Source organism: Phocoena phocoena, chromosome 6 (assembly GCF_963924675.1).
Source record: "Phocoena phocoena chromosome 6, mPhoPho1.1, whole genome shotgun sequence".
In the NCBI taxonomy this organism is placed as follows: Eukaryota; Metazoa; Chordata; class Mammalia; order Artiodactyla; family Phocoenidae; genus Phocoena; species Phocoena phocoena.
The window spans coordinates 14,305,772-14,321,773 of NC_089224.1; the positions used below are offsets into that span (position 1 = coordinate 14,305,772).

Here is a 16,002-nt window from a genome sequence, read left to right on the forward strand (position 1 = left end):
ACAAGTATACATATTGTCATTATTGGGATATTGCAAAAGGAATAAGGAATCAACCTAGAATCCCACAGAGAGAAAGAGAGAGAGCTGGCATCTGCCCTCCCCCTTCTCTTTATTCTCTTTGCATTTTGTGAACCCCAGCAAAGCAGCCCCTGAATTGTAGAGAGACTCTTTTGCATTGAACAAAAGGCAAAGGTGAACTTTCTGAATGTGTAGTTCAGAGCCCACAGTCCTTGCTACATACTAACTAGTGAGATAGATTTGTAAAACACTGCTGAATAGAGATGACAGCTAGCTGGTCAGGACAAGACTGAGAGAATCACAAACTGGGACCCAGGGCAAACACAGTACAGACTATGGTTCACCTCTTGGGGTTGAACAGCCTTTGCCGTCTGTGGTTTCCTCTTCTGCTTGTGTGGCCCGGTGTCAGTGGTAGACAGTAGCCTGTATGTGAAAACATATCATATAAACTGACTTAGAAATTCCTTCCCTGTGAGAGGGAGATTCAAGAGATGTCTGCTAGTGTCCTCTGCCCATTGTTTCATACTTGGTAATTGACTGGGTTTTCATCTGCTCCCTAGGGCATACTGCAGGTTTCCTTGTCTTGTAATTAATAATCATTACCACTAATTTTCTTTTCCATTCTCTACCAATCCCTGAAACCTAATAATGAAGATGCTGAATCCAACTTTTATCTAAATTATGCCATTTAATTAAAGATTTGTTTTATTCATTCAGTATTTATTAAAAGCCCATTCTGGGTGAATAAATCAATTTTTAAAAAATGCTAGAAAGAGACTGTAGTGTCAAGATTATCTTTGAAAGACTGACTGATCTATGTGCAAACCTAGACTCCATTACTTACTTTGTAAGACTTTGAACATGTTAGTTTATCTCCCTGAGCTTCTGTTTCCACATCAGTAAACAAGTGAAGTGCCTGACCTTGCAGGATTGTTGTGAGGATCAATCTATAACACCTTTTCATCTATAAAATGGAAATAATAGTAACTATTATTTCCTTATGAAGATTAAATGACATAATATATGTAAAAGGGCTAAGCAGAGTGCTTGTCAGAAAGCTATGATCGATACATTTTAGATACTGTATTTGGATAATGAGCATAAACATCTTTAATAATGAGAGTTATTATTAATTATAAACAGTGATTAATAGAAGAGAAAAAGGAGATCTTACTGTGAAGAATTTCCCAATAAAAAGAATAGCCTCTGGTCCAAGAAAACTGTATCTGTATCTTATTTCTGAGTATTTGAAGTAAACTAAAATTAAATTGGATAATTTGGGTCCTTACATTTAAAGTGAATTAGAGGCCAAAAACGTCCCCAAGGCAAGATAATGCCTACCTCTGGACTTCCTTCTGCTTTCCTCTGGCGCTTTGGTATCGGGTTACTATAGCAACCACCACAAATATGACGGCCACAGGGAACAGCATCCCAACCACAATGGAGAAATCTGCAGCCAGGAGAACGAGGGCCTCGTGAGAATATGGGAAGTTCCCAAGTATACATCACACTGGTCCTTATTTCTTTATTTTTTTTTTTTTTGTGGCATGCGGGCCTCTCACTGCTGTGGCCTCTCCCGCTGCGGAGCACAGGCTCTGGACACGCAGGCTCAGCGGCCATGGCTCACGGGCCCAGCCGCTCCGCAGCATGTGGGATCTTCCCGGACCGGGGCACGAACCCGTGTCCCCTGCATCGGCAGGCGGACTCTCAACCACTGCGCCACCAGGGAAGCCCCCTTATTTCTTTATTTATCACAAACTCCGCCTACCTTTTCCCCAAAGGACATGCAATCCCTGGAACATCTCTCATAGCCAGTAAAATGAAAATATATTTTGATAATGATTATAATATTATTTAGATAGATAGAAGAAATTAAGAGGATGTCTAGGGAAAACATTTTACATGAGATAGGTAAAGCATCATACTACAGGGAATTCTTAGAAGGGATGGTGTTTGTAATACATTGAAAACAAAGGGCTGAAAGAATATGAAGTAAGGAGGATGCGGAAGAGGTGGGAAACATTGTTTGTTAAAATTCAGCCTTGGAATAAAACCAGTGAAAAGAATCTGAAGACTTGAAATCATATTCCCCTTAGTAGCAAGTAAGAAGCTGAGACGTGAAAAAGAGAATTGATGGATAACTGATAAGATAGATAGGACATAAGTGAGTGTCCTGCTGACGTTTGCTCTATAGTGGAATTATTATGGACAAAAAAATTATGTGACCTTGTGAACTGGGGAATGGTTCTAACAAAGTTTTTTGGTTTATAGGGTGTTTTTTACCTACTAATCTAATGAATGAATGCAACTTCAATCTTTTGCTATCTCATGTATTCATTTCTCTTATAATAATCTGAAAGCACAAAGACCAGGAGGTACAAGTTTGAAGAGCAATGCAAACAGCTACTGCTCTCTTATTACAGAGATGGCGGAGATCAGTAAATGAATAATAAGAATGAGTTTTGCATAAATGCAAGAAAAGTTCACAAGTGTGAGCACACATGCGTGCAGAGAGAGACCTCAGAAGTAGAATTCTAGGTAAGATAATAACAGTTCAAATACCTAATACTCTCTACCCTCCATAAAAATTCCTACCCAAAAAGTCAAAGGAAATAAAGTTCTGAGGCATCTGTGTTTAGAAACAGTATAGATGCGTTCAGAATTTTAAAAGTGTACTTGCACTAACAACAGAATCGTAGCTATTTTCAAAAGAGTGACACGGTCCAGAGGAAATAAAGAGGAACTTGGCAGTACTTCACAGACATCCATAGTTTGAAAGGATGTGGTCTAGAGGTAAACCCGGGGCATCAGGCAGATGGAGAGTATTATAAAAGGAAGCAGGTTTACAGTTGAAGATGTCAGTGATTGAACAAAAAATACAGCCCTTTCTGTTTCTGGAAATGGTGGTCTAGGAAATTTGGACTAGCTCTCTCACTAAAAACAACTAATGAATTTAAAAAAAAATCTTCCTAAAAGCACAGAAGTGCTGAAGAAATACGGGGAAAATATTTTGGAGTGAGAGAAAATTACTTTGGAGTGAGAAAGCAGGAACTCAGAAACACAGGAAGGAAAACGATCTTAAAAGGAAGCTCTGAAATGTGGAAAGGAATGAAAAGTAAATAAACCAAGAATGAACCTTAATGTAAACTGTGGACTTTGGATGATAATCACATGTCAATGTAGGTTTATTAATTGTAACAAATGTTCCACTCTGGTTGGGGGATGTTAGCGGTGGGAGATTGTGCATGTGTGGGGCAGGGATATAGGGGAAATCTCTGTACTTTCTGCTCAGTTTTACTGTGAACCTAAGACTGCTCTAAAAAGTAAAGTCTCTATTAAAAATAATAAAATGGAAATTTTTATGCTGGCCACGAAAAGAATATAAAATAAATGTATAATCTCCAAATTAATAAAAATAAAAATGAAGTGATTAAAATCCTCAGTAAGTCCATAAGAAAACAAGAAAGGAGAGAAAAAGGAACAGGAACCAGGCAGGACAAATAAAAAGCATATAATAAGATTGTAGATTACACCCAAATATATCAGTAATTAATTACATTTAATTTGAATGGACTAAGTTTTTAAAAAACGATTGAGACTAAAATTTTAAAATATATCTATTTTTTTAAATGAGAGACAGATATAAAACATGAGGATTCAGAAAGGATGAAAGTAAAAGTATGAAGAAAAAGTTATACCAAAGCAAAAGAGGCCAAGAGAAATATGGTACAGCTATATTTTTCTCCAGGAACTGTGGACTTTAAAAGGCAAGAAGACTAGGGATACACAAAAGCATTTCATAATAACAAAAGTGTTAATTCACTGGGAAGAGCATGGTCTCAAAATATATAGGTACTGATAGAACCAGAAGTAATAGCCAAATTCAGTTACAGTGGGGATTTTAACACTCTTGACTCAGTAATTGGTACAACAAACAAACAAGGTATCAGTAAGGGTTAATATATTACACACAGTTAACAAACATGGTGTTAAAAACATATGGAAAACACTGCACATAAGTGCAGAACACACATTTTTGTGTTCATAGACAGAACACTTACAATATGGGCTTATGCTGGGTCATAGAGCAAGTGTCAACAAATTTCAGCATATTCTCAACACAGTAGGTTTTCTGATCCCTATGGAATTATGCTAAGTATTAATTTAACAGAAGCTAGAAAATCTCCGTATGCATGTATGTTAAGAAATATATGTCTGAACAGTTCAAGGGCCAAAGAAGAAAGCAAATAGAAAATAATTTGAAACAAATGATAATGAAAATACCAATTACGATATGGTCTACAAACTGAAAATTAATGAGCCAAAGATTCCTTTCAAGATTTTTCTTTTAAAGATGAAATAAACTTAAGGAAATGGAATTGTATAAAGTAGAAATTGAAATAGCAAAAAAAAAAATGTTAAAAAAGCAAATCATAAAGAATAATAAGTTTTAAAACTTTGTTAGGATAATATAAAAAAAGAGAAAAAACAATACTACAGATACTATTGATATTGAAAAGATAAGTGAGTATTATGAGCAATCTTAAACCAAAACATTGACATTTAGGTGAAGTAGGTAAATGTCTAAGAAAAATATAACATAGTAAAACTTGCATAAGAAGAAATTAAATACCTGAAGGGTCTTATAGCTACTAAAGACACTGAATCTTTAACTAAAATATTGTCCAGAATTCTAGGCCTATATGGCTTACTGACAAGTTCTACCAGATATTTAAGGAAAGAGTCTTCCATTCTTATACAAACTCTTCCAGAGAATTTAAATGAATGAAAATGCTCCACTTCATTTAATATGTCTAGCATAACCATGATACTCAAATTTAGCAAGTACAGGCATCACTCATGAACATGAAATAACAGCAAACATCATCCATCAGTATCCGTGAGAGCTATTTCCATGTTGGGTTTATCCAAAGTATGCACAGTTAGATAAATGTTCACATATCAATCAATTTATTTTGCAATACCAACAGAGTAAAGAGGTAAAAATCTTAACCAATAAATAAAAAGTATTTGGTAAAATTCTTAGCAAACTAGAAATAGAAGTGAATTTTCTTCATCTAATGAAGAGGATCCAATATGTACAGAATACCTTCAGATAACAGGGCAAAATACTGCAAGTCTTTCCTAAGATTGGGAAAGAAACAAAGAGGCTTGCTATCTCTAGTTCTATTCAGCATTGCACAAGAGTACTACTCAGTGAAGGAAAACAAGTATGAGAAATTAAAATGGTGAAGATTAGAGAAGAAGCAAAACTGTCAGTTTTCTGAAACAATGATTGAATATGTAGAAAATCTAATGGAATCTACAAATAAATTACTAAAATTATTAAGAGGTTAGCAGACGTGCTTGATATAAAAATAAATATACAAAAATTAGTTGACCTTCTATATTCTAGTAATAGTTGAAAAATATTTTTTCAAAAAATACCATTTAAAAATACAATAAAAATTAATTTCTTATAAAACAAATCAAACAAAATATATGTAAAATTTCTGTGGTGGAAACCATTGACTATTATTGGGCAAAATTAAAGAAGACTAAGTAAATAGATAGATATTTCATGTCAATAGGTTTGGAATTCAATATTTTATATATGCTCATTTTCTGCAAGTAAATCTATAGCTGTAGTTACACTAAATTAAAATCCCAACAGGAATTGTGTGTGTAACTTGAGAATCTGATTATAAAATATATGTGGAAATACAAAAGCTAACAGCCAAGACATTCTTGAAGAACAATGTTAAAGGACCTCCTATAAGATAACAAAATTATTTTAAAGATACAATAATAAAAGAGTGTTATACTGGCATAAGGATAGCCAAACAGGGCCACCAGCAAAGAACAGATATCCCAGAACAACACACGTGCATGGACACACGTGCTTTATTAGAAAGTCATTTATGATATGAATAACGGTGTGACAACTGGGCATCTATCTGAGATAAAAACGAAATTGAACACTTTGTTGACACTTGCTCTATGACCCAGCATAAGCCCATATTGTAAGTGTTCTGTCTATGAACACAAAAATATGTGTTCTGCACTTATGTGCGGTGTTTTCCATATGTTTTTAATGCCATGTTTGTTAACTGTGTGTAATATATTAACCCTTACTGATACCTTGTTTGTTTGTTGTACCAATTACTGAGTCAAAAGTGTTAAAATCCCCCACTGTAACTGTGAATTTGGCTATTACTTCTGGTTCTATCAATACCTATATATTTTGAGACCATGCTGTTATCTACAGTAAAGTTTAGAATTGTATGTCTTCCCAGTGAATTAACACTTTTGTTATTATGAAATTGCACACTTTGTGTGCATCACACACAAAATAATTCCAGATACGTTATAGACTTAAATTTGAAAAGGCAATACAAAAATCCTTTTTAGAATATATGGGTATACATTCATAACTTCAGGATAGGAAAATTGTCCTTAAAAAGGACACAAAAAGAAAAAAAACTAATCATCAAGGAAATGATTAACAAATTGACTACATTACAATTAAAAGCTTCTTTAGGGCTTCCCTGGTGGTGCAGTGGTTAAGAATCCTCCTGCCAATGCAGGGGACACGGGTTGAAGCCCTGGTCCGGGAAGATCCCACATGCCACAGAGCAACTAAGCCTGTGTACCACAACTACTGAGCCTGTGCTCCAGAGCCCGTGAGCCACAACTACTGAAGCCTGCGCGCCTAGAGCCCATGCTCCGCAACAAGAGAAGCCACCGCAATGAGAAGCCCATGCACAGCAACGAAGAGTAGCCCCTGCTCGCCGCAATTAGAGAAAGCCCACGCAGCAACAAAGACCCAACGCAGCCAAAAATAGATTTTAAAAATAATAATAATTTTAAAAAGCTTCTTTAATCACATGACATCACGAAGAGAGTGAGAAAACACAGAATGAAGGGAGTTATTTGCAGCATGTATAACTGAAAAAATAGCTTATATCAAGAATATATTAAAACTTACACAAGTTATTAAGGGGTCAGGGGAGACACCCAATAGAAGAATAAACAAAATGGCTTGAACAGATGCTTTGCAAAAAACAAAATCCAAATGGCCAAAAAATAAGAAAAGATTTTATTATTATTATTATTAGTTATAAAGAGCAAGTCAACCTAATCCCACATTGAAAGAAGGATCATACATACTGAAGAAAAACAGCCCAGGGAAATACAAGAGACAGGGTGAAAAAACAAAACAACTGGACTCAAAAGAAATAGAGATAATCTAGAGAACAAAGTGAACCTACAAAAATTATGTCATATTCTTAGAGTTTTATGAGGATATTATATCTAGAATACATTCAGTCAAGGCTGCTATGAAAATGGAACAATCATAAAGCAAGAAAATTTGGAAAATTAAAATGACAAATATAAAATTTCAAGAAATCTTTTTGTATGTAGCACAATAACATAAGAATGTGGAAAATATGATTAAAAAGTTGCTGTAGAAACTTTGGGGATTAATATTGTGGATTCAATATCTACAGAATAGGAACTCCAAGAGGAGTGGAAAAAAGACAATGAAATCTTACATAACAGGAAATAAAAGCTTGGAAGAGGAGAGTAATTTTCTCATATTCAATGTGCAATATTACTTACTGAAGACCATGGAAGAACCACCGCAATCAGGAGGGGCCCATCCTTCTTTACACTGACATTGGAGCTCGTGGTCACACACCTAGAGGAGCAACGATCCTGTTAGTTTTCTCACTGGACTAATCCCCAACCCGAGGGTGGATTCATCCATAATTAGGTCCACTCCAAAAAAAGAATAACCTCTGCTCTGTAGCCTTTCAACTGTCTACATAATGTATGAATCAGTAATAGTAATTTCAGTACCAGGTTCTTTGAAGGAATTTTTCATTGAATAAAACTAGTGAGGAGTTAGATAATAATTTTAATCATTCAACGCTGAAACATTATTTTAACATCATCCAAACTGTCTGACCCGAAATGACACAGGATTCAGCAAGCTTGGGGAAACATTGTCAAGACTTACAGCATGTCCTTTGCATTTAGAGGAGCAATTGGCCGATCTGTAAGTTCTTTCGACATCCACACATTCTGCATTAATGCAAACCTGAAAGTGATATGAAAAACACAAAGTAGACATGAATATCCAGTGGTTTCAGTTCTGCAAACTGTTGACTCTTTGGTATTTAGCCTTGTATTTTTAGTTACTATTATTGTTATCAAACTTGCCTTTTCATTAGGGAAATCACCGAATCCTTTTGAAAATAGGAATATGGAATCTAGATCATTTTTATAATAAAATATTTAGGAAGTCCTCTTTAAAGATTTCCTTACTTCACGTCATATCTCATGGGTCATCTTTAATGCACCTCTTTAGTCCAACTCTGAAGACTGAGAGCACTGAGCTAAGCATTGCACATGGTACAAGGTACGCATCCTAAACAAAAATACTATGGAAAACATGTTAATATCACATCATCTCCAATATTAAGATAATTATCATTTATGTAAAAATAAATAGTATTGTTACGATTTTTTTCATTATTATCATCAGAATGGCTATCATTTATTGAGACCATACCAATTTGGGGGAAATAAAATTTACCTAAATTTAACAACCTAGTGCTAAGCACATAATAGGTACTTATTAAATAACATTGAAGGCAAGAATGCAGTCATGTATACATGAATGGCATAAACGTTACTTTGAAAACACAAGGAGGCCTTGAGAAGCAAGCAAACAAAATGAACAAACAACCAGAACATTTTGAGTAAAAGCCACCATTAATCAATGTACCTTATTCTCTCCACACTTGGTTCCATTGGCTACTATGCTGATTTCTTGACTGCTGTCTTCAGGTTCAAATGTTTTACATGTCAGGAACGTTATTATATGTCCTTTCCGGAGCAGATAATCTGACCCACCATTACAGAACAACTTCCCACACAGGGCATCACTGAAGAAAAGCCGAAATTTGTTGCCTTTGAAATAGCAGGATCCAAAATGCAGTTTTATACAAATGTACATCAGCTCCCTATCGATATTTAACTAATGGTATTTCCCCCTAGGGCAGAGACTTCTAGTTCTCCTTTATACCAATTTCCCCCTTATTCTTCAGTAATAGAACCACTGAATATTAGCAAGGCACAATGTTGCTCAAAAGAAAAATCCCATGTCTCTCATATTCCCAAATTTTGGCCAGTTGCCTAAATTCTAGCCAATGGGAAGGAAGCAGAATCTTAACTGCAGATTCTTGAGGGTGGCCTTACGTGAGGGTATATGTCCTTTTCTCAATATTTTCTCCTTTTTGCTTACTGGAATATGATGGTTGGAGTTGGAGAAGCCATCACAGACTGAGAGAAACATTTGGGAAAGGAGGTCATACGTATGATGAAGCAAGAAGCTATAAGGAGGATGGATGTCTAACATCATGGAGGGCACCTAGGGAATCAGTTTCTGTCTTGTTTCAGCTAAGGTTATTTATTGCCATGAAGGGCAGCAGAATAATTCTCTCGACTGTAGTTGTATCGGTATAAGGCTGAGCCTTGGTTGAAACTCCAAGGCATTGTGTGTTACTGGAAGAACCCCTGCAAATTCAGATGAAACTGCTCAGCGCTCACTAAAGCCTTGCCTTCACTAGCAAGGGGAAGAAAGTCATCGCCAACAAAATTGGAATCAATTGCTTTATGCAGAATTTAGAGGAATGCTGTGAAAAACTCTTCGGAGAGTGGTAGAATCAGATTCTTCTGATGTCTCTGAGGCTTTTAGATAATACCATTGAGGAGTGGAGAAAGGCACGCATTCTCTCCAGACTTGAGAGGGTGTTTTTCTTGAATCATTTAGGTAGAGCTTTATGAGGAAGGCTCTAGGACACAGGGACTTTCAGGCTTACTTCCCACTACAGCCAAAGACTATCAAGAAGTGACCAGGAGGTCAGCCTGTGGGAAGAAATGAAATGCTTGTGCCTCTGGTTGCAGAAATTATCCAGTGTTCACACAAAGTTATATAGGACAAGGGTGTATACACTCTACAGAGGAAAGATGGAGTTACCCTAGTCTCTTTTCCCTGTCACAACCTCTCAGACTAAATATTGCCACACTCCCACCCCACTCTCCCACACATATTGCCTTTTACATAATTTTCCCTGATTTCCTGTAAAGAAGAACCACAGGGTATGATTATCTTTGAGGCTTAGACTCCCCAAGAGATGACCTTCTGTCCAAAATATAGTTTGTTTGGTAATAACTATCATTGAGAAAAATCAATGTTATTTTAATAGAAAATCTTTGAGAAATGCTGATTTTTTTCATTTAATCGCTGGTTACACATTAGTTTGTATGTGTAAAATTTGGAGCAGGTATAAAGTTTAATCTATTATCATTTGAATTTTAAAAGTCATCTTAAAATTGCAGAATCAAAGGAAAATATGTAGAAAAATCTCAAGTTCATTGCTTATGGTGTTCTATCATTTTTTTCAGACTATCAATACAAAAAGGACAACAAATTCTTTAGGTAAATTGTCAATCTTTCCCTTACTGTATTTTTTCTTTATAGAATGCCATGGCAAGTTTAAATAAAACTGTACCATCATCATATTGCTTATTTCTCTGAGTAGGTACATATTTATACACTAGAATCAAAATGAAAGACACTAGATGGAAAAGCACCTAAAGTATACTGGAGAGTCAGTGTGCAAATTTCCAGCCAGGCCCATTTAACTATTGCATGCTCGGTCTCAAACATTCATTCTATTTAACAACAGCTGTACTTGGTGTCCTTTGAAGCATCCATTATGAGAGATAGGAAAAAGTGGATCATTCCCTATTTGTCTTTTTAACTCAGTGCCTAGCCTAAAATATAGCATATAATAGTCACTCAATGAATGTTTATCAAATGAATGATGTCCAAATTCACTTTCTCTTTAAATGGGATAAATCAGAATGTGTCAAAATGAGCAGGAAGGTTCAAATAACAAGGCCACTTACTTTGCTTTACAGGGAATGCGTGTGTCATCCACTTTTCGACAGTACCCGTAACTTGACCCACCTTCATTCCTGCTAAAACATGACTTATCTGCAACCTGGGTTCCTGGGACCAGGCACAGTCAGTAGGCACACAGTTGAAAAGAAAAGAGATAAATAGTTCAGTGCCATAAAGGATTCATGAAACAGAAAACCAGCATGAGGAATACGATTTTAGCATCATCCCCTTGACCCTTCTTGGAAATATAGGTTGCACTAATTTGATATCAAGAGAGATGGCTGGAGTTAAAACAATCTTTTAGATAGCCTATTTTTGAATAATGGCTATCTAAATATTTGGAAACATCTGGATGATTGAAGACTTAGCTGGAAGAGCCGTAGTTATCGTAGTAGCAGCCCACAGGCAGATACTGGATGTTATCCTGCTGGAGGGTGCAGCTGTGACAGGTACATGCTGTGCTTAGTCAAACTTCTACTCTGCCAGGCACAGAGATGAGCATCGCATGCTTAATTTCTCAGGTAATCTTCCTCAGATCCCCATCAACTGGGGCAACAGAACACAGTGGTTAAGAGCTCAGGCGTTAAGTAAGAGCTGTGTGATCTTTGGCAAGTGCCTTAACCTCTTGGTTTGCTCTGTGTAAATATGAGGATTCTATAATAGTACCTCCCCCACAGCGTTATTATGAGAATTAAATGAGTTAGTATATGTGAGCCACTGAGAAGAGTGCCTGGTCTGTAGTACATGGTTCAGAAAGAAAATGCTGGCTGAAAATCCTTTGTAAATAAATATACCTGGGTACCACTGCTAAGGAAAGGAGCACATTTTCTTTTTAGGTTGCACACACATTTTTCCAAATTCTCTGTGAAAAGACTGTACTAATTCATACTCTTACCAGAGCATATTAAACTAAGTGTTTTGTCACATCCTCACCAACACTAAGCATTAACTGTAACAAAGCTCTGCAACTTAACAAGTGTAGAAGATTAACTTGTCTTCATTTATATTTCTTACCATATTGCATGTGCTGATGCATTAATAGTGTTTCATACTTCTTGCTAGTGAGTTAAAATGATTTTAATGTTTATTAAACACGTGTACTTCTTTATGATGAATTGCCTGTTTCTTCCTTGGTCACATTTTCAATATTTGGAATTCCAAATGATTTATAGGAGGTTAAAGACAGTGATTTTTCCCCCTTATATGTGTTGTAAGACTTTTCAAACTTTGAAGACTAATTTAAAACAAATGTGTGATCCTTGTGAATTGTAAAATTTGAAATTTTATTTAGGCAAATCTATTTTTCTGGTCTTTTATAAAGGCCACCTTTAAATATATGATTTAAAAGTTCTTCTCTATTCCAATATTGGATAAATATATTCAACATTAATTCAATAGATCACTTGGAACATTTACTAAAGTCAGGCACTGTGCTAGGATACACTGGGAATAACAACTATGAACAAAACAGTGTCTAGGTAATAGAAAATTTACAGATTTGTAAGGGAGGCGATATTGAAGGGTCAGGCAAAAAGAAGAAAGTAATAGTTTTTATCGCAGTGATTTATAGCCAAGTAACAAAGGAGATGTTCAGAGCTTCATCTCTGTGCTGAAGATTTCCTTTCCCCAGGTTTCTGCCCTATACTGAAGTTAGCCAAGGAAGTACAAGGTCTTTAACCAGCAAAGCCATCTTTGCTTGCAGCTGTAACTTAGCACGTCCATCTGCATTACCTATGAACTGGAGGAGAGCCAGAACCAAATTCCAGACCATCAGAGCACTTCCTGATGCACCAATGGTATCAAGCTTTCTCCTCAAATGTGTCTCAGCTCACCCTGGCCTGATACAGAGGCTTCATTCAGGGGTTTTTCTAGGTTCCTGTCCACTTATTTCCCAGGTGTCTTTTTTCCTGGGTATATTGTCAATCAGTGATTTTTGTTGCTTTTGTTGCTTTCCTTCATCTCGTCTTATGTATATTTTCAGGAATTATGGAAAGTTTCCAGCATATGATAACCTTCCTCACATATTTTTAGGAATATGTATTTTCCCTGTTAAAAATTGTCCTTCAGCCATTTAAGTAAGAATCTGGAAATGTAGCAGAAAATGGTATGAAAATTAAATATATCTACACAATATACATCATATCCAGGAAGTCCAACGAATTGATATTTTAAAAATTGCTCTTCTAATCAAGTTATTTAGCATAATTTAAATTTGGGTTTAAAGTTTTTGAAGATTCTTAAGTTATGCTTTTATTTTTAATTTCTTTTTTATGGTGTAATCAGAGAATATGACCTTTAAAATTCTGGTATTATGGACAAAATAAACATTTTAAAAACTTTCGATTTTCCTCACTGCTCCTTTGCATTCCACCCCTATACACACACACACACACACACACACACACACACACACACACAATTCCAAGGGTCTGCTTAACTGGGAAGGATTTTGGTTAGAGCTGCCAGATAAAGTACAGGACATCCAGTTAAATTTAAATTCCAGATAAAGACTTTTTTTCAGCCTAAGTCTCACCCAAATATTGCATGAGACATACTGACACCTAAAAAAAAATTGTTAATCTGAAATTCAAATTTAATTGGACTGTCCTTATTTTTATTTGCTACATCTAGCAAAATTCTCCAGGATTTTGAGCAGTGGCACAGTCTCTAAGATGGAAGAAAGGGACAGAATGCTACTTTGGCCATGATTAAACAGTCACTTGGAGTGATACGATTTTCCTTTGTATGTACAAAGGTAGTGCCAGCATCACTGGGGTTTGTCCTCCTACCTGGTCCCCATAGCTTGGTGCACTGCTCCTCCAGGGTGGGGCACATCCCCATCAAGCAGTAGCCCTTCCCATTTTGGCAAGGGAAGCCATTGACCTGGAATCGATCATCCGGGCAGAGACCAGATTTGCCATCACACGTTTCGGGCAGGTCACACTCATCTTTTGCTGGTCTGCACACCTCACCAGCCTTTTTAAACTATAGGGAAATAAAATTGGAGAGAAGGCTTTTTTTTTCCACCTGACTTAACCCTAATATCTCAAATTGATTCAAATAACATTTTCCCTGTGGCCTTTTTTTGGCAACGTAGTTAGAGGCATCGTTCTGTTTTAGTTTACGTTTTCATTGTATAAGCTGAAGACATCTCCTATAATCTCTCTTCTGTTGACTTTGGCCAAGCCCTGAGTCTTTAAGCAATCAATATTTCTGAATTTGTAGAGCAAACGTTATAGAAATAACAATGAAAAAACACAGAAGAAAACTGAGCAATATCTTAGATGGAAAGAAGGAAGTTATTTCTCCCTTTGTTGAATGCATCTTTGACAAGCTTTTCAAGGAGATTTAAATCTGCAGCTTCAGAGATTTATTGGTGAAGTAAATCTTCCATAGTAAGCAAGATACATTTATAAGCCCAGATCAGCGTCTCTGAGACTTTCCCAGGCATAGAGTTTCCTAATCCTTAATTCCTTTTATTGTATGCGCAGATATTTCTTTTCAACTCACGTCTTTCTATGGAATGATTTATCAGAAGGAGGAAACAACCAAATATTCATTTCATGTGTTAATTCCATTGCAATCTATTACTGCGAGTCTTGCTCTTATGAGCTCAGAGAAACCTTAGGAAAAGAAATTCTGCCATTCATACAAATCTAAGAGGCCTGTGTGGATATTGGAAGCATACCCTTCTCTAGTTGAAGTGAGAAGGCATGCTCTCATATCATCAAAAGACTTTCCATATCTTTACGCTGGTGACAGAATGTGCCAAAACTAAGATCCGGCACAGCCAAATAAATAAATAAATATTTTTAAAAGAATCCAAATTTTCATCAGAGCGTATGAGACCCTCCGAATTCAAGCCCCCCCCACTCCAGTCAGACTAGCTTTCTTACCAGATGTCACACAAACCATGCTTATATCTTCTTTTCTTTCTTCCTTCTCCCTGCCTGCTCACTTGGAATTTTTTCTTTCTATTCATCTAAAATCTCCTCTGACCTCTTCAATGCAAATCACTGTTCCTCTTTTCTACATGTGGTAGGAAAAGAGCCCTGAATTTGGATTTGAAAGATACAGGTTTGAATCTTGGCTCTGCCAGTGGCTAGATGTGTACCCTTAGCAAATGGATTTAATCTCTCTGAAGATCTGTTTCCCGATCCAATATTCACTTTCTAAGGTCATTATGAACATTAAGTGAAAATATATGTGGAAACTATTACCCATATAATGGCCATCTGTCATTATATCTATCTGAGCATTTAATCATGTATCATATTTTCGTCTGTTTTAGTTATGTATGTCATCACCCTAAAGAAATAGCACCCTAAAGAAATAGCAAGTTTTTTGAAGTCAAATACTAGTTTTCTTTATCACTCATAATCTCTAACAAGAGATTAATAAATATTATAACAAGACTTAATAAATACTTGTTGAATACTACTTAAGTTCTCAAATTTTCTTCATTTTGGCCTCCTTTATTTCTTTCCTCTCCCTCCAACATTAAAAAAAAGAAAGAAACAAACAAAAAAAACCTATCTGAAACACTGCCTATAACCTGGCATGCCATCTGCACATTCCTTTTACAGATGGTTATTGGGCTTTTAAAATGAATGCAATTCTGTGTTAGGTGAGCATGAATCAGACTCCAGACATTAAGAATCAGTCTAACTAAGAAGACACATAAACAAATAATCATAATAGAGAATTCTCTGCAACAGTAGAATGTAACATGCTGAACTCTAACTGGAAGAGAAAGTCAAAAAAGCCCCACAGAGAAAATGACACGGCATCCTCATCTTATGTCTTTTTCTAAGAATTTCACCCGGAAGTGACTTCAAAGGTTGACGATAGAGGAGCCCCTATATTATTAAAATTAAAAGCTTTTCCACTACACCATATTAAAGTGTGGAATAAAATTCATATTTTATGGCAAGACAAGGAAAATTTCAACATAAGAAATTGTCTCTCCCTCTGACCTCCTCTCTCCCCATACCGTGCACTGTGTG

At 36.0% G+C, this 16,002-nt stretch overlaps 1 protein-coding gene across 1 annotated transcript in view; it reads right to left on the reverse strand.

The window, feature by feature from the left end:
- Positions 1 to 423: 423 nt before the first annotated feature.
- Positions 424 to 16,002, reverse strand: part of ADAM28 (ADAM metallopeptidase domain 28) — a 63,555-nt gene continuing 47,976 nt past the window's right edge. The window contains exons 15-21 of the mRNA XM_065878815.1: positions 13,786 to 13,981; positions 11,002 to 11,104; positions 8,813 to 8,972; positions 8,042 to 8,122; positions 7,638 to 7,720; positions 1,360 to 1,468; positions 424 to 441 (exon numbers count right to left, since the gene is read on the reverse strand). Of these exons, the coding sequence (XP_065734887.1) occupies positions 424 to 441; positions 1,360 to 1,468; positions 7,638 to 7,720; positions 8,042 to 8,122; positions 8,813 to 8,972; positions 11,002 to 11,104; positions 13,786 to 13,981 (750 nt within the window). The remainder of the gene's footprint in view (positions 442 to 1,359; positions 1,469 to 7,637; positions 7,721 to 8,041; positions 8,123 to 8,812; positions 8,973 to 11,001; positions 11,105 to 13,785; positions 13,982 to 16,002) is intronic.